General features: G+C 32.0%; 4 protein-coding genes across 5 annotated transcripts; 2 read left to right on the top strand and 2 right to left on the bottom strand.

Annotated features, from left to right (window-relative positions):
• Positions 1–1,593: 1,593 nt before the first annotated feature.
• LOC107910230 (UDP-glucuronate:xylan alpha-glucuronosyltransferase 2) lies at positions 1,594–5,367 on the top strand. 2 transcript variants are annotated; one of them, XM_016838015.2, is made up of 3 exons: positions 1,594–1,842; positions 2,479–3,094; positions 4,220–5,367. In XM_016838015.2, exons 1-3 carry the CDS (start codon positions 1,642–1,644, stop codon positions 5,158–5,160), a joined length of 1,758 nt encoding a protein of 585 aa, XP_016693504.2. In that variant the 5' UTR covers positions 1,594–1,641; the 3' UTR covers positions 5,161–5,367. The 2 variants fall into 2 exon arrangements, with proteins under 2 accessions (XP_016693504.2, XP_040970738.1); XM_041114804.1 differs by having other exon boundaries at positions 1,714–1,847.
• A 2,228-nt stretch (positions 5,368–7,595) lies between these two features.
• LOC121230278 (protein WEAK CHLOROPLAST MOVEMENT UNDER BLUE LIGHT 1) lies at positions 7,596–12,765 on the top strand. Its single transcript, XM_041114805.1, has 3 exons — positions 7,596–7,682; positions 9,837–10,796; positions 10,879–12,765. Exons 2-3 carry the CDS (start codon positions 9,948–9,950, stop codon positions 12,592–12,594), a joined length of 2,565 nt encoding a protein of 854 aa, XP_040970739.1. The 5' UTR covers positions 7,596–7,682; positions 9,837–9,947; the 3' UTR covers positions 12,595–12,765.
• Positions 12,766–13,557: 792 nt separating this feature from the next.
• On the bottom strand, positions 13,558–16,420 carry LOC107910228 (protein CYPRO4). Its single transcript, XM_016838012.2, has 2 exons — positions 14,664–16,420; positions 13,558–14,103 (listed from the first exon to the last, which is right to left on the bottom strand). The coding sequence occupies exons 1-2, from the start codon at positions 16,299–16,301 to the stop codon at positions 13,822–13,824; spliced, it is 1,920 nt and encodes a 639-aa protein (XP_016693501.1). The 5' UTR covers positions 16,302–16,420; the 3' UTR covers positions 13,558–13,821.
• Positions 16,421–20,442: 4,022 nt separating this feature from the next.
• Positions 20,443–23,804, bottom strand: LOC121230280 (sterol carrier protein 2). Its single transcript, XM_041114806.1, has 4 exons — positions 22,967–23,804; positions 22,706–22,766; positions 22,104–22,206; positions 20,443–20,707 (listed from the first exon to the last, which is right to left on the bottom strand). The coding sequence occupies exons 1-4, from the start codon at positions 23,027–23,029 to the stop codon at positions 20,674–20,676; spliced, it is 261 nt and encodes an 86-aa protein (XP_040970740.1). The 5' UTR covers positions 23,030–23,804; the 3' UTR covers positions 20,443–20,673.
• Between the last annotated feature and the right edge of the window lie 1,139 nt (positions 23,805–24,943).

Below are 24,943 nucleotides of genomic sequence, written 5' to 3' on the forward strand. Positions count from 1 at the left end.
AAATTTTTTTTTATTTTTATGATTGTTTATTAAATTATCTTTAAAATAATAAGGGATTAGTTATGACAATAACGATGGCCAACCTAAATGATTCATTAAATCATTATATTGAATTTTTATTTGTTTAATAAAAAGGAACAAATTGCCAATACGAAAGCATATGCAGCTGGTAGAGCCAGTCAATTAGCATATATATATAGGTAAAACTACTATAGAAGTCCCTATATTAAGAATCAAATTATATTTTACCCCCTTAATTCAAAAAATAGATAAATGAATTTTTGTACCTTAAATCAAAAGGCAAATTGGTCCTTTCTGTTAAAAATTAGCGTAGTTGACAAAATAACAAGACGGTTCCACATGACATGCCATGTATATCTCATGATGACGTATAGGGACCAATTTATTTATTTTTTTAATTCAAGGGCCTCCATGATAGTTTTACCAATAGATTGTATAAGTTAAAAAATTTTTTTTTTTATCTAACGGCTAAAAGGGACATCTTCATTTCATGTAGGAAGTTGACAGGCCAACCAAAATGGTTGTTGGGGGGGCCTGTTTAAACTACCCTAATTAAGAAATTCATATTATAATTATTCACTTAATTAAAAAAATTTATCCGATAAATGTTAAAATTACACGTAAATTTTAGTGCAATATGATTTTTTGTAATTATATATATAATTTTGATTTTATTTTATTTTTCACAAATCACTGACACCGTTATATCGACATAAAATATTTTAATTTTTTGTATACTATATACATAAATAATTATATTTATCTAAAACGAAAATAAATAGTTTATAAAATATGTACAATTAAAAATAATTACATTATATATTAAATCAAAATTAGCATGTAAATTTGAAAAAATAAAATTAATTAAAAAAAGCACATTGCAGCTTTTTAAATAAATCCTAAATTATAAAAATAATATTTTATAAATGATTATTAAAATTATATCTGATGATGTATGAAATTATTGGCCAATATGATGGTAAGTTAGGAACTTGTGTAGAGAAATTTACATTTTCATCCTTTAATTTAACATAAACTTTATTGTGTCACAATCGATTAATTTTTATCAAATTACATCATTTAATTTTTATTAGTAACAAGAAATTCTAATAGAATGATGACACGTGAAATGCCAATAATTATATATAAAATAAATAAATCTCATATTTACATTAAAATTATTTAACGAAATTAACATAAGTGACAATTTTTATAATATTAAAAGTTTAAAAAGAAAAAAAGAATATGTTAGCCTGATATTTAGAGTGTTCACCGTTTTATATGTGAAATTTACCCTTCTTGTAATTAAAAAAAACCAAAAACTCATGAAAACTAAAGGAAACGACATATGGAGGACTCTCAAAATAGCCGACTTTCATTTAAATTTTACTCTAAAAGTTTCACGTACACTTACACTTCATTAAGCTCTCTAACCACTACACCCCACTCAGAAAGAAAAAACCCTTTAATTTTCTAGTCAAATCAAAATAATATAATCCATTATTGTTCCTTATTTTAAACTTAAAAATCATCATCATAATCATACTTGCAGATACATATATATACATATATGTATATATTGAGTTTGCACTGAGGTAGGCAGTATTGCTTTGTTTAAACATGGTGATGGTGGAACTAGGTGTACTAAAAATAATGAAGGCGCCAACACTATCAAAAGCTCTGGTTATTAGGATCAACCTTGTTTTCATTGCTTTCTTTCTAGTCATCTATGCTTCTCTTCTATTGCAACCATCTTCTTCTCTTTATTTCCAAAATGCAGCATCTCTGGTTAGATGCTCATTTCGTGAGTGCCATCACAAGGTAAGGTGAGCTAACTCAATATTATATATATATATATATATATAATCTGGTAGGAGCAAATCACTGCCACGCACACACCACAAGCACGTAATTCCAGCAACTTGAATCGAAACCCACGACGTGGGCTATAAGGGGCGAAGCTAGGAACAAAGGCAAAGGGAGGTAAGCAATTACCTTGGCCCCTCTTAAAATGATAAAATTTTCATTTAACCCCTTATTTTTTTATGAAATTATATGTTAGTATAATAGTAAAATTGTATTTTGCCCTCTCAATGATTTATAATTCATCTTTGGCCCCCTTTGTAGCAATTTTCTGGCTTTGTCCCTGGGCCAAGTCAGAAAATTGTTTTAGGAGGGGCCAGAGATGAATCATAATTTTGGGAGGCAAACTGCAATTTTATTATTATACTATTTAAAATTTCATAAAATTCTAAGGGACTAAATAAAAAATCTACCAATTTGAGAGGGGCCAAGGCCACTATCTGCTCCTTTAGCTTTCGCCCCCTGTTGTAGAGTGAACACCATGATCATTAGGTCAAAGATGTATGTATTAGATTCATATATATATATATGTATGTATCATGTTGTATAAGAGTAATTGTTTATATTGTGTGATACTTTTGATTTGGTATGTAGTTGGGAAAAGGGGTGAAAATGGAGAAAATTTTGGAGCCAATTAAGAAGAATTTGACTATGTTAGAGGTACCAAGTTTTATTGATGGAGTTGGTGGAGGGTTGATGATTGGGATGGTGAACTTTGAAGGTGATCAAGATCTTAGCCAATGGAGAAAACACGGTGAGACGATCCCAGTCCATTTCGATCGAGTTCCTGAGGCTCTCAAATGGCAAGACTTGTTCCCTGAATGGATTGATGAAGAGGAAGAATCTGAGGTACCAAAGTGTCCCGAGTTCCCAATGCCAAATTTCGATAAGTACCCTAACATGGACTTGTTAGTGGCTAAGCTACCATGCAAGTACCCCATTAATGGATGGTCAAGGGATGTTTTTAGGCTCCAAGTTCATCTAATAACAGCAAAAATGGCAGTCAAAAATGGGAAGAAGAAGAAGAAGAAGAAGATCAAAGTGGTGTTCACGAGCAAATGCAGGCCAATGTTGGAGCTGTTTAGGTGCAATGATTTGGTAAAACAAGAAGGGGATTGGTGGTACTACGAACCAGATGTGGAGAAATTAGAACAAAAAATCGGATTACCTGTTGGGTCATGCAAGTTAGCTTTGCCATTATGGGGCCAAGGTATGATGATGATCCTTTCCTAGCTTTCAAATTTCCTATGGTGTGTTTAAAAAACAGATAATGCAACATTTAGTCCTGAAACTTGACAATTTCTTCCAACTTGGTCTCTGAATTTTTGTTTGTCTATATTAGTACCGAAACTCGGCAACTTTTCTCAATTTTAGTCCTATGAGAGTATAAGGTTGTCACATGAACAAAAAAAATTAAACAAAGTTGTCAAGTTCCATGACTAATGTGTACCAAGTAAAATTCCAGCACTAAATTAAAAAAAGTTATCAAGTTTAAAGATTAAATATTAATTTATCCATAAAAATTATAGCAATTGAGCTTTTTTTTTTTTATTCCCTCTAAGTTGTTCAACGACAAAAGTTGGGCGATGAAAACGAGAGGATGAAGAAAATAATATGGGTTTTAAGTAAGGATAGGATTGAATTAATATAAGTAGTAGTTGGGGTAATTGATGCTGATATATATACTTAGGAAGCTTCAAATACCAATTCTAAAATTGACTTTACTTGCCATTGACAAAGTGTAAGGCATGGAGTAGTTACGATATTTAATTTCTCGAGTTAATTTCATATTAATTCAATTAAAAAAATTATTTAAAATTTATTTTTTAAAAAGATAATAAATATTAATATAAAATTATTTCATACATTGTTTATGGAATTTTTTAAACTCCATAAGTAAGTCGAGAATGTGACAAGCGATGATTAAAATATTATTCAAACGATGCATGGGATAATTATTTAAACATTATTATAATATAAAACTTTTTTCTTTCACCCACATTGTAAGTATGTGGTATAATTTAATTTAATACATTATTTTATAGAACTAAATTATAAATTTTTTGTGAGTAAGCATCATAAATGTTACGGACAATTTAGGTTGGATTATTTCAGATTTTAAAAAATTTAATTATTTTATATTCGAGTTTAGATCAATTAAAGTATAAGTTATTTGAGCTGAGTCATAACTCAAATCATTTAAAATTGGGTTGTTTTAAGTATAGATAAAATGAATTAAATTTATTGACTTTTTATAATTAACTAAAATAGAGTGGGATGATACCAAAGTTAATTATTCCATATTTAATAACAACAAAATGAATCAAAATTTCAGGTAACCACGAAGAATTCGATGTGACCAAGATAAAACATACAACGAACCCCAAACGTGAAGCGTATGCAACCGTACTACATTCTTCGGAATCCTACGTTTGTGGTGCAATAACCCTAGCCCAAAGCCTCCTAAAATCCGGCACCAACCGCGACTTAATCCTCCTCCTCGACGACTCCATCTCCGAACCGAAACGTCACGCTCTCGAATTGGCCGGTTGGCGTCTCCGTTTCATCAAAAGAATCCGAAACCCTCGAGCCCAAAAACACACCTACAACGAATACAACTATAGCAAGTTCCGACTATGGCAACTAACCGATTACGAAAAGGTTATCTTCATCGATGCTGACATCATAGTGTTAAAAAACCTCGACCATCTTTTCCATTTCCCTCAATTGACGGCCACCGGTAACGACGTTTGGTTATTCAATTCAGGCATAATGATAATCGAGCCATCGAATTGTACGTTCAAAGTTTTAATGGACAAACGTGACGAAATAATTTCGTATAATGGTGGTGATCAAGGTTACCTTAACGAAGTGTTCGTATGGTGGCACCGGTTGCCGAGGAGAGTGAATTTTCTTAAGAACTTTTGGTCTAACACCACGGCGGAAACAAAGATGAAGAACCAACTCTTTGCGGCGGAGCCACCCAAGCTTTATTCCATTCATTACTTGGGGTTAAAGCCATGGCTTTGTTATAGGGATTATGACTGTAACTGGAACCGAGAGGATCACCATATTTTTGCTAGTGATGTAGCTCATAGAAGATGGTGGAAATTTCACGACGCCATGGATGAAAAATTGCAGAGGTTTTGTGGGTTAACGAAGAAAAGAAAAGCGCAATTGGATGCAGATAGGAAGAAAGCTAAAGAAATTGGGTTGAAAGATAAGCATTGGAAGATCAATATTAAGGATCCTAGACGAAAATATTTGATGAAATAGAAAAAAATTTTGAAGTTTTTTTTGGGTTTGATTTGCTTGTATAGGGAACATATTACAAGATCATGTTTTTGCTTGTAATTTTATGTGTCGATGACTCTACCATATTATCTGTACAAATATTATCTTGCAGCAAACGAGTTATGGTATCATCCATTATTCTTGATCCGAAGTTACAAAAATTGCAATGAAATATTGACTTCATGATAACATATTGCTCAGTGCGAATCTTTGGATTAAATTTTGGATCTAATAAATTCTAAACAATTTTAGGAGTTTGTGAGAATATTTTAAGAGAAATTGGGTTCTAATTAAATTTTTGTGAGATTAATAAGAATATTTAAAATTTTGAAGGGCCTATTTAAAATTTTCTAAATTTTTTTAAGGAAAAATAAAAATTTTCCAAAATTTTGGCCACCATTACAGTCGGCCTCTGATATTGCATATCTCACGAGTTTGAACTTTTAGGTTCTAATTACTTCATCTTCAAATAATTTTGAGTTTAAATTGTTAGGGTTTGAGTTTATTTTGAATTTAATTATTGATCAAATAATTTAAGATGATTGACTTCTTACTTTCGAAATGAATTGACCAAAAATGATCGAATCAAGGATACTATGATATGATCCATTCTTTATTTTCTAGCTAATATAATGAAAATTTTTCATTGCAAAGATGAAGTCAAGATTTTTTCTTTTATAGGCTGAAATTAAATTATAATAAAATGTAATTTTTTTTAAAATTATAGGATTGTAACTTTATAATTTTTAAAATTAATTTACATTTTACTAATTTAACTATATTTTAATTTATAACTTTTCAATTCAAATTTTAAAAGGGCTAAAATATGCCAAGTTAAAAAGTTTTAATGATTGACACTATGGTAACATATTGTTTAATTTTAATCCAAATTTAAAAATTTGATTAAACTCAATCCATTTTCACTATAAAAAAGTTGTCAATTTAAAATCATTTAACCTAAAATCAAGTCCAAAATAAACTCAAACCTCAACAATCTACACCCAAAACTATCCAAACTCAAATTAAGCAACAAAACTCGTAATAACTCAAATCTCAAACCCAAATTACTAAAACCTGAAAAAATAATTCCAATCATTTGCTGCCAAAAACCAAATATAATGTTAATAAATAAATTTGAATGAAGTTGTTTTCACTAGCTAACTGCTCTTCTCTCTTTGATTGCTAGTCTCAACCACCTGAAGATTATTGTCCTTGTGGAAGGTGTATCACATGAAATTTGATTATTTAGGTGCATGCCAAAGATTTAGAGATAATGGTGATTATTCAAAGAATATATGATATATAATAGTGAATTATATAGATTTATGTAGGTACACCTAACAAAGCCTAATATATATTTTTATGTGTATTTTTGGGCCCATGGAAACCGATATTAGATAATGCATAGTCGATACAAATTATGTAATTTTTTTATTAGTATCAACATGTCACAATAAAAAAAATAAGACTAAATTGATGTAATATACAAATCTTGAGGGTTAAAGTTGATATTATGTCAATTTTAAAACTAGTCACATTATCTTTTCATTGATAATTAGTAGACCTATTCATAGGTCGAGCTATCGTTTCAGGTCCGCTCGAAATTTGGAAAGATTTGAGTAAAAATATTAAGCCCGAAAAATGGGCTGGAGAAAAAAATTAAGCCTATTTAAAATGTGGGCTGGCTCGGGTTTAGCCCGGTCTGACTTATTTTTAATTTTATAATTCTTTATATTATGTTATTTTTATATATTATATAATTTAGAACATATTAAAAAAATAAACACATATAAAATATATAATACTACTCTAATGTAAACATTAAAATAATGTTAAGATGACTATATAAAAGACTTCAATAAATAAAATAAAAATAAAAATTATTAAATATTAATATAATATAATATAAATATTTTTAAAAAAATTAAAAATAATATGGGCGGGCCTAAAATGGATTTCAATAAAATTTTAAGCCTATGTTTCGAGTCGGACCAAGTTTGGGCAAACATAAAATATATTAATATCATACTTAGACTCGACCCGAATCTGACCCAACTCAACCCATGAATATCTCTGACGGTTGGTGACAAAAAAATTTTGAATAATTGGATAATTATTTTGATAACTACCATTTTTTAATTTTAACTCTATAATTTACCTAAAAAAAAGGTAAATATTATTTAAAAAAACAAGCTGAGCTGAGCTAAGCCGTTAAAGGCATTTAGCCTTAGCCGAGAGAGTCAGCGGTCAAAAAAGAGAGAAACGAGGTTGGCGCGTGTGTTCTGTTATTCTCTCCGTTTTTCTCTACTGCTTCCTTTTTCTAATTTTAGCGCAAAATTTTCCCCACCCTTAAAATTTTTTTTATATTTTTATTTTATATTATTAATAATAATTTATTTTTAATTTATTTTCTCCCTTTAATTTTGTGACCTTAAATTTTTTCAGAGATCATTAACATTTGCTTCCTTTCCAATTTTCCTCTCCTTGTTTCTTGTTGAATCTCGGTATGTTCTTTTTCTTTTTCTCTTTTCGTTTATCTATCTTTTTTTTTCAAGAAAAAAAAGGAATTTATTAATTAGGTTTGCATTAATCTCTGTTTAATCTATGCATTGATTGTGAATTAAGTGGAAAATCAAGTTTTTTTTTGTTCTTTTTTTGCCGTGGAAATGATTCAGAAGAAAGCGAAAGTCTGAGAATATTTTTTTTTTTAAATTGATGGCGGTTGAGTTGGATGTGTCGATTATAATGTTAATTCGTCTAATTCTTCAATCGGCCCCTCTACTTTTTAGACTTTTGACATTAGTCTTTTTTTTTGCATTAATCTCTGTTTAATATATGCATTAATTATGAATTAAGTGGAAAACAGTGTGTATGTGTTTTTTTGGCCGTGGAAATTATTCAGATTGCGAAAGGTTTTTCTTTAAAAGGGTTAATATATAATTTGGCGCCTAAACTTATCTATTTGCATTTAGTTTGTCCTTGAACTTGTATTCCATCCACTAGGTTGGTATCACCGCATTAACATTGTTAGTTGTGCTAAAGTGACACTATTAGCCAATACGGTGATGCCACATAATAGCCTCTCAATATGCCACCTGACAAACATAAATTATAAATATAAATAATAAATTATGTTTTTCACGTGACATTCTAAGAGGCTGCCACATGACACTATCAGATTTATTAAAAACGTCATATCAAAACAAACTAACAGTATTAGTGCGAAGAGACCAACTTGGTTGATGAATACAAGTTCAGGCACCAACTAATGGAGAAGTTCAGGGTTCAAATTTTATATTATTCCTTTTAAAAAAATTGATGGCGGTTGAGTTGGATGAATAGATTATAATGTTAATTCGTCTAATTCTTCTCTCAGTACCTGTATTTTTAGACTTTTGACATTTAGTCTCTATTTGCATTAATCTATGCATTGATTGTGAATTAAGTGCCAAATCGTGTGGGTTTTTTTTGTGCCGCGGAAATGGAAGCGAAAGCTCTGAGAATTTAAAAAAAAAATGGCGGTTGAGTTGGATGAGTACATTATATTTTATAACCTTAATTGGTCTAATTCTTCGCTCAGTCCCTATACCTTTTAGGCTTTTGACCTTTAGTTTCTATACTCTCTCTACTTGTTTGAATTTTAAATCAGATCTTTGAATATTAGAATGCCATGAAGCTCTATTAACAATGTTATCAGACTTTAGTTTCTAAAACTTTTAAATCAGACAAGTAAAAAGACTAAATTACTGGAATTTAAAAAAGAGAAAAGGGATTAAATTTCAAAATTACAAAGAGTACAGGGATTAGTGTCATAATTAAACCACATCGATTTAAGTAATTAAGGTTGCTTTCTTGATTTAGTTTCCATTTTTGCTCTGCTAAAACAATTGAGTATCAAATTAACTATGGCTTCTTATTTAATAGATTAGCTTCCTTGGTCTGCTGTGTGAACTTTTACTTGCTTTATTTCTTATTCAATTCTCTGTTTCTTGTTCAGCAATTATCAGGATTAACAAATCTCTAGATTATATAATTTTTCTCATTATCTCAAAAATGTTGTTATGATTAATGTTTCGTTGGGGAAAAATAATAATAAACAAACTTTTTATTTGAGAATACTAGCAAAAATCTTTAATGGGATTATTCTTTTGACATTTTAAGAGATTTGGGTTAAATTTTGGAGGCTATGTTTCTATTTTTATTGAAAATTTTGAAAGAAAGTTAGCCTGAAAAGGGAGTAAACTTAATGTTCTTTGAAATTTTTGGTTCATTGCTTAGTATGAAGTGTTTGCTGACTGAACCTTTAGTTCAACATTCTTTTTTTTTGGGTACAACTCACACAGTCCAATTCGTGCAATTTGATCCCACAATGTGAGTATAGGATGAACACCCTTGGTCAATGGGCCAAACGCTAGGTTCTTAATTAAACATTTATAGCTGATAGGAGATGGAATTAGGAAAATGTGTTTGAGATTGTTGTAGCATTACATATTGTGTGATTTATAATGCTTGGTTTTACTTGAATACTTAGCACCTCACATATAGTTGCTGGTTTGCATACAGAGGATTTCTGAGGAACAAGATGGGATTAAGCTGTGATGTTTTCGTGTTCTTTTTTCTCAGTGTCGCTTACACGGTTTCTGTTTTCTTGGTTTCAGACAACTCATTCGGAATCATCTTCGTCCTCTCTAAATACTGACCAGTTGTTGAAGTTCCAACAGTTTCAATTCAGTAATGGAACAAAATAACCTGACTATCATTTGTTAGTAATGGAAAGTTCTAAACCTGCTTTTTCACTAAATCCTTTCCATAGCCCAACTAAAGGACCGGAAGACTATTCAACTATGTCAGTTGGCATCGGTCAAACTCAGACAGATCATCAAGGTAGACTAATGGAAGATTTCAAGACTCAAAATACTGGTTCTCTTGGAATTTCACGTAATCATCTTGAGAACATAATTCCTCATCATGGTTCTAGTCCGAAGCATGGAGGTTCTGATATTGACCTTTTAGTATCGCCCCGTGAGCTTGCTTTACCCCCTATTGCTATTGGATCTCGACAATATACTGAAGATACCAATTCTATTGTTAGTTCTTATATTATGAATGGTAGTAGCAATAACATCATTTTGCCACCTTCTTCAAATGAAGTTAAATCGAGTGAGCTTGCCGTGCCACATCCTGTTGAATCTGCTCGAGATACTTCCTTTGATTCCAAAGGTAATAAATACACGACATCACCCACCAGTCCTACTCAACCCCATTCTGCGGCCAACATTGATATTTTGCATGGACAGAAGAGCCAAGGTCATGATTCTCTTTCGAATTCTCATTCACTGCTTGATGGAATTGGTTTATCTTATCCCGAGGCTGACCGTTCTAACGAGGCAGAAATAGGAGATGATAAAACCGAAGATTGTGTACCCCAAATCAAAAATCTTATGCTCCCTCATCAAAGGATTATCAATTCTTCTGTTGAATCTCCAAGATTCATTAAGCAACTTTCTTTTAATAGAATTCATATCGATACAGCTGCACCTTTTGAATCCGTTAAGGAAGCTGTCTCAAAGTTCGGAGGAATTGTTGATTGGAAAGCTCATAAAGTGCAAAGCATAGAGGTAAAGCTTTAGATATGTTGTTTGTCATGAAATTGTGATTTTGTTGTCTTTAGTGACCATTGTGAATTTTTGTGTGTCGTAGAGACGTAAGCTTGTAGAACAAGAACTCGATAAATTACACGTTGAGATGCCTGAATATAAGAACCGGTTGGACGAAGCAGAAGAGGATAAGTTTAAAGTATTAAAGGAGCTAGACAGCGCGAAGAGATTAATAGAAGAACTAAAGGTGAGTCTCGAGAGAGCACAAACTGAAGAAGATCAAGCAAGACAAGATTCTGTACTTGCCAAGCTAAGGATGGAAGAGAGGGAACAAGGGATTGCCGATGAGGCTAGCATTGCAGCAAAGACACAGCTCGAGGTTGCTAAAGCGAGACATGAAGCAGCGATTGTGGAGCTGGCAACCATTACCGATGACTTGGAAGCACTACGGAACGAATATTCTTCTTTGATAGTTGAGAGAGATGTCGCGTCTAAGAGAGCTGAAGAAGCTGTTAACGCTTCGAGAGAGGTTGAGAAGACAGTGGAATACTTAACGATTGAACTGATTACGACAAAGGAGTCATTAGAATCGGCACATGCTGCTCATTTGGAAGCAGAAGAGAAACGGATTACGGTAGCTATGGCTCGAGACCAAGATACGCTCCAATGGAAGAAGGATTTAAAACAAGGTGAAGAGGAGTTGCAGAGAATCAATCAGCAAGTGAATTATGCAAAGGAGTTGAAATCGAAGTTAGACACTGCTTCGGCTTTGTTACTTGATTTGAAAGCCGAATTATCTGCTTATAAAATGAAGGAGAAAACTGATGGACACTCGAACGATGAGCTACCAACGGAAATAAAACTTGATACCGATATGCAAGCTGCAATTGCTTCAGCGAAGAAGGAACTTGTAGAGATGAAGAACAATATCAAAAAAGCCAAAGCGGAAGTCGAAACTTTGAAGGCGGCTGCTAATTCATTAAAATTGGAGCTTGAAAAGGAAAAGTCTAAGCTGGAAAGTACTCAATCGGAAGCCGCCCTATTACAGACAGAGAAGACACCTGCACCGCTAAAACCACTGCAGGAGGCTACACAAGAGGCTGAGAAGGCAAAGTCGCTTGCTCAAATGACTCGTGAAGAGTTCATCAAAGCAAAGGAAGAAGCAGAGCAAGCGAAAGCCGGAGCAAGTACTATCGAGAGTAGGTTACTTGCCGCTCAAAAGGAAATCGAAGCTGCTAATGTTTCGGAGAAGTTAGTTTTAGCTGCCATTAAAGCATTACAAGTGAACGAATCGGCTCAAAACATCGGCAATGCGAATTCGCCCCAAGAGATAACAGTTTCCTTAGAAGAGTATTACCAGCTCAGTAAACGTGCATACGAAGCCGAAGAAAAGATCGAAATGAGGATGGCAGCAGTCCATTCTCGAATCGAAGCAGCTAAGCAATCACAATCGAAAAGCTTGGAAAAGCTAGAAGAACTAAACAAAGAGATGGCCGAAAGAAAAGAAGCACAAAGAATCGCTACGGAGAGAGCCGATAAGGCCAACGAAGGTAAGTTAAAAATAGAGCAGGAGTTGAGAAACTGGAGATCTGAACACGAACAACAACAAACAGACACGGAACCAAACCACGGAGAAAACATTCCACCAAGTACGGAGGAAAAGAAAGAAACCGATGACACTGAGCCTGCACCTCCACCTGTGGCTCCTACCGCTAATATGAATGACACACCCCCGGAACCAAAACCAAAGAAAAAGAGAAAGTCGATCATCCCAAAGATATTCATGTTTTTGTCCCGAAGGAAATCGAAGACCTCGTAGGTCATCGACGAAGCCACTTTGTTATGTTTGCTGCCGTGATTTCGCCTCCCATTTTTTTTAAACTGGATTTGTCACAGCTGCTAAAATTTTGTTTACGCATTGAGTGTAAATTCTAGTGATTATTTTGATTTACCATAAGGTTTGAGATTAATAAAGATATTTGGTTCTATATTTTGCTATTTTCTTGAAATTTTCATAGAGGTTGGATTCGGGTTGGGTTTATACCAATAAAAATAAGTATCTTAAATCTTTTTTGGTGCAATTCATACACCCTTAACAGCAATATATTACCGATATGCACGCATCACAAGCAAGTAATCCTTACAACTCGAACCAACGATGTGAGATGTGGGATGAATACCTATGACCAATAGACTGAATACTGAGGTTTAAAGTTTTTTTTTTTAAATACATGTTATTTTTATATAATAATATTTTTAAGTTAAAACATGGACCACTTAACTCGTAATTAAATTAGTATCACTTAACTTGTAACACTAAACTCAATCACTTACTTCCAAATGGTAATAGTAAAGTTTATACAAGTAAAATTAATTACTTATCATAGATGGTGGACGGGCAAGTTTCATGCCTATTTCACCCCTATTGGGGGATTTTCGACTCCTTCAAGAGTCATGAGCACAAAGTCGACAAACCCCCAAACATATTCAATATTGTCTTCAACCAGAATTGTCATCTAACTTTGACAAGAACTCGAATGTCTTATGCAATAAGTTCAACAAAATGAAAACATCTAATCAATTGCTTGAGAGGCAGATTGTGCATCCCGCACGATCACTTATCAAAGAAATGTAGACATTTACATTTGGTGGTAAGGTTTGAGCCCATACCTTACGACATAATAAGGCGCTTGTGTGCAACTTCACTACCAAGTCAACACCGATCGAGAACAATACCAAGAAATCCTAAACACACCCAAATATAGAGAGCAAAATACAAATATTGATATCAATAACAGCTTCATTTAGAATTAGAACTAAAACACAACAGTAACAAGTGATAACATAAGGAGTTACACAATAGAAAATGCTAGCAAATAAGGAAATCACTAACAGTCTTTATCCAGATAAAACTTGCAAACAACACTTCAATCTAACAAGGAAAACAACATTTTAGAAGGCTCTAAAATTGCAGTCTCGACTTCTTCAATTACATTTGGAAAGCGACCAAATAAAGGAAGAGCATGCGTTTATATGAACCATGTCATCAGCGCCTGCTGGATATGCTGAACGAGCTGACCTTTAGTGGGGTAGCAATAACCAGTGGGGCTTCAGGTGAATCACTGACTGCAAATTTATCGTGCATGAAACGACTGTCGACAATAGAGTCATCCTTAAGGACTATCTTGTAACAATAGCAGCTCTTCAAACCCTCTTGATTATGGTAGCATTCATGAGACCCGTTCTTCACTTGTTGGAAGTTCCATATGACACTAAACTTGCCTACCGTTGCGACCAGATGACGCTCTTGCTTCCCATTCTCGGTAACCTACATTAATGTAAAGTAACACACATGGCCATGGTTAAAAATTTTATTCATTGAACTAAGAAAAACCACAAAAAGAGTAGTCATCATCGGAGTGGAAAAACGTGCGGCAAGGACAATAGCAATAACATTGGTCAATTATCTATTAAGCGACAATGAGGTCTTTAGAGACTCTTTTCCACTCTCACCTAGCCATCCATCACAAGTTTATTGCTGTAATTCTACGAAACTTAAAACCGAAAAACTTGTCTATAGAACATTTTAAGGATAGGGATGTCACTCGAAAGGAACAGTGATCGAATACCGCAGACATAAATTGAATTTTGAGGGACTAAAGCAGCCTAGGAAACAAAATGCAACTAAATTTGCTGGATCGTATCGTATCAAATCCGAGCAAAGCAATAAACCAAATAACTCTACATACAAAACCAACAACTAAGCTCTTGATACAAAATTAGATGGTAAGTTACTCGAATCTACATCATGGACATTAAAATGAAGCTAAGCAGCTAAAAGCACAAGCAATAAGGCAGTATATAAATGACAGGGTAATGTGTGCTTACCCATGAAAACTGAGCATTACGGAACTTGTTATTAACCCCAGCTAGATGTGAATCGAGCGGAGTCAACTTTAACAACCTCGGAGCCGCTACCCTGTGTCCCATACGTCCATTAAACCCAGTCTTTGTCTTACCGTCCTTGTCAGTGAAAAGGGTGCAGATAAGGATCAAATATGTATCAGTTGTGCCCAATATCCATTTCCCATCAAAGGTAACATCGACATGAGTGATAGGTGAACCAAGACCCGGGAAAGCTGTCTTTGCCTGTCTCATAGAAGTGATTGAATATAGCCTAATCTTCCCATCAAGTGACCCTACAACAATAGAACCATCCCCTGTTGTTGCAAAGCATTGAAAGTTAGTCCCTCTTGAAAACTGATGCCCTTGTGTCCAATTCAAAACTGGGGTACTAGTAGCAAGATTCTGAACTATCCCGTTTCGATCTCGCATATCCCACCTGCAAAGCCGATTATCGTCGAGTCCTAAAAATGTTGCCCCCGATGGATCCAATTGTGCTCCTTTGCTATCATTAGCAATATCCCTCATTGTAATTTCAGTTCCATCTTTCCCGAACTTCCATTCAGTAACAATCTTCCCAGTCTCGATATCTAGCTGATGAAGCCCTGTTGTATGAGGCTTCCCTTCGGTTTTAGGACTCATTAGCAACATGTTCGTCTCGGCTCTCATTAAAAGTGCCTTCCTCGGCGTTGAATGCACCGAATTCAAACCACTTCTTTGATTTCCATTATCAAAATTAACATAAACACCTTTACCTTGAATACCATGAGTGAAATTCTTAACAACTTGAATACCTGAATCACCAACCAAGAAACTATTATCCAATGCCCCTAAAGCCAAGCTTTGTATCCCTCCATTCGCGGCCTCTTCGAACTCCTCTCTTAGATCTTGATTCGCCCTCACCGGAGTCGCTGACCGTGGACTCTTAGAGAAAGCATCCTCAGCGTCTTCCCAAATAGAATCATCAGCTGCTTCGGGATTTGCCCACCCAATAAAATCTTTCCCATATACCTTGACTTTATTAGCATCATTTGATTCCATCTTATAAGTATTCTCAAACGAACAATCATTAAATTTGCTAACAAAGCTCTTATACTCTTCATCACTAAAAAATTTCATTGCCCAAACACCTTTAGCTACAAAATCAACCCTACGTTGATCTCCAAAGCTTTTCAACTGCATTTCAACCCCAACTTTCACTCTAATTTTATTACCCACTTTCAGAACCCACCAAACATCTCCACTTTCTTCCTCGTTTTCGCTTTCTTCACCATCTTCCGCTCCATCCTGACCGTCGATCTTAGCCGTCTTGATGAAAGCGTAAGATGTTAACTTCTCGGAAGTAACCCATTTCGCTTTAGGAGTGTTGCCGCCGATGTGAAGGTAAAGCTTCACGGCGTTTTTGAGAGATGGGTTTGGGGTGTTGGATGTTGGGTATTTGAGTTTTAAAGCTTCCAGTTTAGCCGCTACTTCGTCGAGAGACGACGGCGTTTTGGGTCTTCGACCGGAAGAAGATCTTTCCGGCGTATCGTCTTTGGAATCTTGGTAGTTTTCTTCTTCTTCTTCGTATTCTTCTTCATCAGAGTCGGAAATTAGCTCCTCGCGACTGTGAGAGGCACCCATTATTGCTGAAAAGAGGATTTGGTAAATGGGGGTTTCCTTTTCTGGGATCTAATGAGAAGAAGCAAAATGGGGTTAACAATGAGCGCCAATTTTTGAAATTCGAAATTAGGGGAGCCGCTGATTTTATTTGAGGCCTTTTTTCGTTTCCCACGTTTACTAGGGTTTTGAAAAAAAGTTTAATTATGTCCAAGTCCTTGATACTATTCAAACTTTTGAATTTAATTTTCTTTTTCAAGTATATTTTTATTTCAAGGAATTTATTTAAGAAATTTTTTTTAAATGGAAAGTATTGAAGGAAACCTATTTGGTTGAAATTTTTAACAACTTTTAGAAAATGAAAATTAAAAAACAATGATATTCGAACTAAATTGACTAGTTAAACAAGTTTGACCCAGAACTAGTCAAAGTACCGATCCAAAGAATGACATTGAATCGGTTAGATTGAGAATAAGTATGAATCGGATGAATTGATGGTTGAATCAATTTTTTTCTATTTTTAATTTTTTTCAGATCAATAAACCAATGGCTTGATCAGCTTGATCGTCAGTCTAGTTCTAAAAATATTGGTAACAAATTGTTTTTATTATTTTCATTAAAAATATTTTGTAATACCGTAAATAATAAGTAAAATAAAGGTTTTCTTTCTTTAAATATGTTGTAATAAACTTGAATTTAATAAAAAAATAGCTAATGGTGTTAATAATTAGACTTATTTTTTAAATTAAAAATAATTTAACTAAATTCTCTTAAATAAAAGTAACAAAACTAAATTTTAAAATTACGAACAATAAAATTATTTGAAATATATTCAAAGCATTGTGTCAATATATATATATAAAATTAAAAATATATATAATTTTATTTATAAAATTTAATTCAATTATTAACATTATTAATATTTTTCAATTTATTTATTACCATATATATTTATTTATTTCATAATAATTAATGATTGGGTTAAAATTTTTAAATTAAAAAATAAGGAGAGAGTGAGAGAAGGGTTAGCAAAGAGCGCCAATTTCGAAAATCGAAATTATGAGTCCTTTATTTTATTATTAAAAAGGTTTAATTTTTCTCCGGTACTTATACTTTTCGAACTTTTAAAATTTCATCCTTTATTATTTTTTAAGGAATTGATTCTTTTACTTGTCTTATTTGAAATCTAAAATCTAATTGGTAACATTGATAATGATATTTTTAAGGAGTTTATAAGTATAATTATAAATACAATCTATTATCACAATAAATGTCCCAATAATAATTAGAATCAATTTAATAAAAGTATAATCGAATATTGACTCGATTAGAAAATGACTAAAATGTTATTAATTTTATAAATTAAATTGTATTATTGTGAAAGTATTTTTATTTTTATATTCTTATATAAAATCAACATAAAGTCACGTACAATGTAAGATTTGAATTTAGAATGCTATGGTTTTTAAAACTTCAACTCTGTCATTTTAATCAAAGTTTCATTTGGTTATTACATAATTTTTAATAAATATAATTTTACATAATTTTTCACTCCACATCGTGAATGTGACATAATCTATTCTATTTAAAGTTTTGTGCTTCTTTATTTAAAAAAAAAAGTAAATATATAATAAAAATTCATGGAATAAGTGGTAAATAAGAGGGATTAAATTTAAATTTTACCAAAATTGAGAAATGATACAAAAGTGAATACTGAAATATTACAAGGACAAAATAATCATTTTTCAATGAAGATCACTATCATGATATTAATTAGTAAGAAATTATTTCAAAACATGATTGGTTAGAATTTTTATTTTTATTTTATTTTATTTTATTTTATTATTAATTAATTGAGATATTTGTACGGAACAATGAAGAGATTTCTTCATGCGTCCCGTATACATGAAAAAGTTTTTCATATCTTAAAATTTGATCCATTATCATGTAATTCCATCATTTCTTTCAGATTTCTTGGAAATTTTCATAGGCATCAAAGAAGAAAAATGAAGTAGAGATTCTAGAGAGTATGATCATCAATTTAGAAGCAAGAAAAAGTAGATGAAAGTGAAGAAAATTGGAAGAAAGAGAAGGATAGTCATGAATTGAAGAAGAAAAGGGAAGAGAAGCAAAGGTAAGGAAATTCTCGATAAAAGAGGTAAGTTTTCGTATTAGTTTTATTTGTATTTCAAAGAATTGAATAAGATATGTTATGATTGGAATGTATGATATGAATTTAATCAAGATGGTACGAAAAGTAAGTATTTTTAGAACGAATGATTATAGATATTAAGTTTTTATGAGAAAAAGAGTAATATGATTTGTGTCACGAGAAATGTTAAGGTAAAGACATGAAAATGCTACTAACATATGAATTTATAAGATTAATTGAATATTAATCAAAAGTATAATGATTATATACACTCAATTGAAAGTTAATGCAAAGAATCATGGAAAAGTAAATATTTTCACTAAAACAATTTTTGGACAGCAACAGTAGCTCCACTTTTAAAATTCACTGAAAATTATAAAAGACGAGTTAAATGATGAACCAAGTAATAAATTAAACCTTAATGAATCTAGTTTTGTATGGAAGAAACGGTTTAAGCAATGGATTGTAGATTACGAGATAAATAAATTTAAGTGAGACAAGATCATACTGATTTTGGGTTCCCCTGTTTTGACTTTGAAAAAATCATTAAAAAAATGTGAAAAAAAAATATGTAAGTGATGAAATTTATATGTATAAAATTTTAATGAAACTATTTTCAAAAGAAACAAACAGAAGCATTATCGAATTTTGTACTAAAAGATAAATAATTTTTAATGGAGAATGGTCAAAGTTGTCTAAAAGCAAAACAATGGAAGATTTGAAGAAAATACTATACTAATTAACTTATTTGAAAATTCTAGAATTTATATGATAAAAATTCCACTGATTCTAGTTTAAAAAATAACAAGCGGGTATTGATTTTGTATTTTGTAGGCTAAGATATAAATAATTTAGTGAGTACTACTCAAGTAGACAACCTTTTTAAGAGTATACGTGTAATCAGTGAAAGAATAGTTAATGTCACACATAACCATACTATATTAAAAGTTAATTACATACATACATACATATGATTCAGAGGAGGAAAATAATAGCAGGGATGTAATACTAAGAAATTTATATAAGAGATGTTTAAATGAAATTGATGAGACGGGTAATTGTTATATGATGAATTAATGAAGTATTAATTGATAAGTTGAAGTATTATATGGATTTAAATTGAAAATGATGAAAAGTTTTATACGATACTAATTTTAAAGCATTGTAAAGTTAAGTGAAATTAAAGTGACAAGTATAATGAATAGTGATTTTCATGAAAATTGTTGCAATCGATTACCAAATTATTTGATATAATGGATTGAAATAGTCTGAGTTGCTTTCGGAATGTAACATGACATCACACATTTGTATTCGATAACCGGGTTGGGTATGAGGTGTCACATTTATACATAAAAAGTTATCATTTTTTTTATTTATTTGAAAGTTAGTCCAATTGTTAACACTATTAGCATTTCTCATTAAAGTTTGCTCTAATATTAGGTTTGCTTATTGTGTTCATAACAATTTGCTTCTAAAGTTGATATGCTTCTATAGATGTATTAGCAACAGATTTTGATTAAAAATACTAATTGTATCAACAATTCGATTAGGGTTTTGGCATTATTGTCAAAGTAAGAGGATGTAGATTCAAGCACGCTGAAGCGCATTTATCTTCCTATATAAGGGTTGGAGAAGGGTTATGAATAATTTTAGACATTGTATAAAAAAACAATTGAACTAGAGTTTTTAAATAAAGAAAGAAACAAAACTTGATTCAAGTAGCGAGACTAGCAACATATTTTAATCTAAAGACTCGCCTCTCTTAGATCGATACAAAAATCAAAACCCTACAAATACATTTTTTATTTTCATAATATTAAACGTGTTCCCGTAGCAATCTATATTAAAAAAAAAAAACTTTTGCCAACACGTATTGATTCATGTGGTTAAAAAATTGATATCCCTTAAATAAGGATTCAAGTTCGAATCTTATGAATAGAGAAAGCAATATTAAGAACATTTTATCCTCTGTTTAAGAGTTCAATCCTACTTGATTATGAATTTAATCAGACAAATAATAATAATAATAATAATGATAAATCATCCAACAAAAACATATTAAGTTCAACAAACAAAAGGTTATTATTACAACCAAATCATTCTAGTAAAATAGAAGCTTTCACACATAGTATAAAGTAGTACATATAAAGCAATGATAATGAAAAAGATTCATACATATAGAGGCCTCCATGGTTCACACTTTAGCTTCATCTTAGTTCACATCTTTGCAGGCTTTGGGAAATGTCAGGAGTGAATTTCTGAGCTAAACTCAAGCTCCCTTTTATCCTCATTAAACCCCAATACACATCAATATCACTTGGATTAAACAACCCCCTTAATCCTCATTAAACCCACTACTATGGTTTAGGTTTTTAAAATTTAATCATTTTGGACTTTTAAATAGACAGGAAGAAAAATAATATACGAAAATGACCCATTTGTTATAATATTCATTGGTACCACCTGACCAACCGGTGGCACCATCCTACTTATTCCCCTAATCATGGCTCAATCATCAGTGTTAAAAAAAATCAAATTTTTTAATGGTGCCATCTGACACAATGGCAGCACTGAACTGAAGTGTAATTATACAAAACGTTAAGGAACCTGATAAAATAATTACCATTTTTAGATTGGCTGAAAAAGGGGTGTCGCATATGTCCGCATCAAATTAAATGGTTTTTAACATTTGGTCTATTTGCATGTTAAGTCTGTGCCTTTTTTAAATTAAATTTAAATATCCCTTAAAAATATAAGAAAAACAAAAATAAACCCTTCTCTTTTTTTAAAAAATAATAAAATTTAAAAATTGTATAAAATTATTATTTAAATTACCTAATCAGGTCCCTGAAAGTTTTATATAATCACACTTCAGTCTGGTATCGCCACTGTGTCAGGTGGCACCACTAAAAAATATGATTAGGGGGAAGGGGGTGTGGTGCAGCTAGTTGGTCAGGTGACACCGACGAGTATTGTAGCAAACATTTCATTTTCGTATATAATTTTTCCTCTAGCCTATTTTCATAATTAATTAATATTTTTAAGTTATTTATATAAAAAAAGTTGACATTTTACTTTGGGATAAGAGAACATTTAGTTATTGAACTTAACGACTTTTTTCCAACTTAATTCTTAAACTTTTTCTCTATCCACATTTGCTCTTAAACTTTCACTACTTTTCTCAATTTTGGTCTATGTGATGACATGGCACTTTAAGATTGTGTCAAATTATCGCTTGACTTTTTAGGTGATAACGTGGCATAATATCAATGTCACTTGGGAAAAGTTGCCAAGTCCCGAGACTAATGCGGACCAAAATAGTGTTCAAGGACCAAGTTGAAGAAAGTTATCAAGTTCAGAAACTAAATATTATTTTTTGCTTATGATTTTAGGAATTTAATCTCTCTCTACTTGTCAGTTTTAAAAATTAAAGTCCAACTCATACACTGTTAACGGACTTCCATTAAATTTGAAAATATGTGAACATTTAATAATTAAAACTTGCTTACGTGGATAATTTAACAAAATCCCATTAACATTGTTTTCGATTGGGTTTTAATTTTTAAATCAAATAAATAAAAGGATTAAATTTTAAAAATCCTAAGAGTAGAGAGACCAGGACATAATTAGACCAAATAATAACAATAATAGAGGATAAGGATTAGGGATTGCACCTCATAAAAGCAACCTGGGGATTCATCTTCCCAGTGGCAATCTCAAGAAAATCATCATCCTTGAATGAAAATATAACATCAGGCTTTCCCCCTTCATATTCACCTAAATTTCAAGAGACAATACTATGAACAATTATTGCAATATTTTATATTTATAAGACAAGAATATTGGGTCTTAGTGTATCAAAATTTAAATTTTACAACTGCAAATTTTAATCGAGAAATCGAAAATCGATCTATACTATAATGTTCATATAAATAATGTCCAAAAATCTAAAACTAAACCGAAATCAATCAAAATATTATGGACGATTTGAAAAATCCAATGTTTATTGGTGGCCAAATCGATCAAACTATTGATTTTCGATTTGATTAAATCGACTACCAGTCCAACAATAATTAAATAAACAAAAAAATTCATAAAATTAATAAAGAAATAAAAGATTATAAACGAATTCAACTGCCGATTTTTTATTAATTCTAAAGAATTCGCTTAAAGATCAATTCAATTTGTCCGAAATGATATACCGATCAAATTCCAACAATACCGTAACTAAATCCAACTCCTTAACTTAAAAAAATGATGAGGGGAAAGTTCTAACCTTTGATAACATCTCCTTTCTTGAGATCAATAATGTAAGTAACCTCATCAACCCCCAATTTCTGAAATTCATAAATGAAAACAAGTTACAATTAAAACAACAACCCATTTGCCCATTCATCAAGTGTGTTTACTTTTAAATTCACAATCGAATTTTTATCGAATAATAAGAATTATCTATTAGTGGTGTGTGATAACCATTTGCTTCTACTGATCCTGTATAAATTATAAAAAATAAAAAATAAAGGTGAAAAGGATGGACCTTGGGGGGCAATATTGAGTTGGTAAACAAGACCAATCTTCTTGGTAAGCTCTTTACCAGCATCAGTTGTCAAATGAAACTTCATCATCTCAAGCAGATTGTCAGATTTCAACTCAGCCATTTTTGTTATTATTTGCTCCCAAAAAATTTAAACAAAGGAACCCCAACAACAAGTGTAGGTTATGGCAAATTGGCCTTGGGTTTGGCTTTATTTATGGTTGAAAACTTTAGATTCATTGATTTTTTTTTCCTTACAGGACAGTGTTTTTATTTTATGTACGAATAAGGAAAGAAAGTCGTTAGCCGTAGCTGACAAAATTTTTTTTTTACAGGTGAGGAGATAATGTAATGTTACTTGACAAATGACACATATGTCAAGGAAAATTTTGGAAAATTTGTTAAGATGTTATGACAATCGACATATATTTGAGTTTTTTTCTAAATTTATTTCGATTTAGGTTTGTAAACACGGGTTATTAACAAGGAGAAAAAGAGGAGAATGAAAAAAAATTTCGAGTTATAGAGAGAACGTGCAAGGAGAGGGAGTAGGATAAAGAAAATGCTTCAAGGTTGTCCACTTGCTATTTAACAATACAAAAATACCAGTTTACTCTTTGATCTAATTTGTAATAATTAATTTATCTATTTTTTTAATAGAGAAGACAAAATGCGATCCGACTCCTAATACAAAATCTTCTATTATATATGATAATTTAATTACTTATAGTATACCCATATCTGTACTCATAATGACATCATATTCTCATAATCATATAACCAATTATTGGAATCTAGAGTTCCCCATTGTTAACATTATGATTAATGACAGACAATTTTAATGGCAAACAATCCAAGTGGTGCAAGTTTAGCACCCTAAAGTTGACTTTGAAAAAGTGGCATGGGATAATTTTTTTTTGGTCCTTGAGATAATGGGTTATTTATTGTTTGGTCCTTGAACCTCAACTATAAATAGGCCTTCTCATTTTTCATTTCAACCATCCCAACCAATCTTTCTCTCTTAGTTTTCTCTCTTCTCCCATTTGAGAATTCTTAAGGAATTATATTTGTTTGTAATATTTTGGAGATAGTAAAGTTATCATCTAGCGTTAGTGCCCGAGGACGTAGGTATAATTAACCGAACCTCGTTAAAACTCTTGTGTTTTTTCTTGTCCTATTTTTCTTTCAATATTTGAGGGTATAATAGTAGTATTTAATTGTGCTATTAAATTATTATAGAAGGAATATTCTAACTAAGGAAAAACTTGGTATTTAAGAGATCCTTATGATCCACCTCTCTTCCCTAGGAATTGAACTTTGTGTGATTTTTTAGTACAATAATTTACACGCTTCCGACCCTATTGGAATTACAAGTGGTATCAGAGCCGAAGGTTAATCGTAGTATGCTCTGTGGTTGCAGTTTAAACTGATCTTCCACATCAAAAAAGATTTCCTTAGGTATATTGAAATATTATAGAGAAGATGGACGGTTTAGGAGCTTCAACATTGTCCATGTGGACAAGACCGATAATTGCAAATGCAAGATTGGCCGTGGAGATCTTTGATGGCACGGGCCATTTTGGTATGTGACAAAGTGAGGTTCTAGATGCCTTTTTCAGCAGGGTCTAGACATTGCCATTGATGAAGAGAAACCAGATGATGTATAGGAGAAAGATTGGAAGGCGATCAATCGATTAGCATGTGGCACAATTCGATCATGCCTTTCTCGAGAGCAGATGTATGCTTTTTCAAAGGAGACTTCTGCAAATAAGTTGTGGGTGGCACTTGAAGAAAAATTTTTGAAGAAAAACAGTCAAAATAAGCTCCACTTGAAGAAAAGACTGTTTCGCTTCACTTACGTCCCAAGTACCACAATGAATGATCACATCACCAAATTTAATCAGTTAGTCACTGATTTGCTAAATATGGATGAGACATTCAAAGATGAAGATTTGGCTTTGATGCTGTTGGGGTCACTTC

The sequence above is a fragment of the Gossypium hirsutum genome, chromosome A06 (genome assembly GCF_007990345.1).
Source record: "Gossypium hirsutum isolate 1008001.06 chromosome A06, Gossypium_hirsutum_v2.1, whole genome shotgun sequence".
NCBI lineage: Eukaryota > Viridiplantae > Streptophyta > Magnoliopsida > Malvales > Malvaceae > Gossypium > Gossypium hirsutum.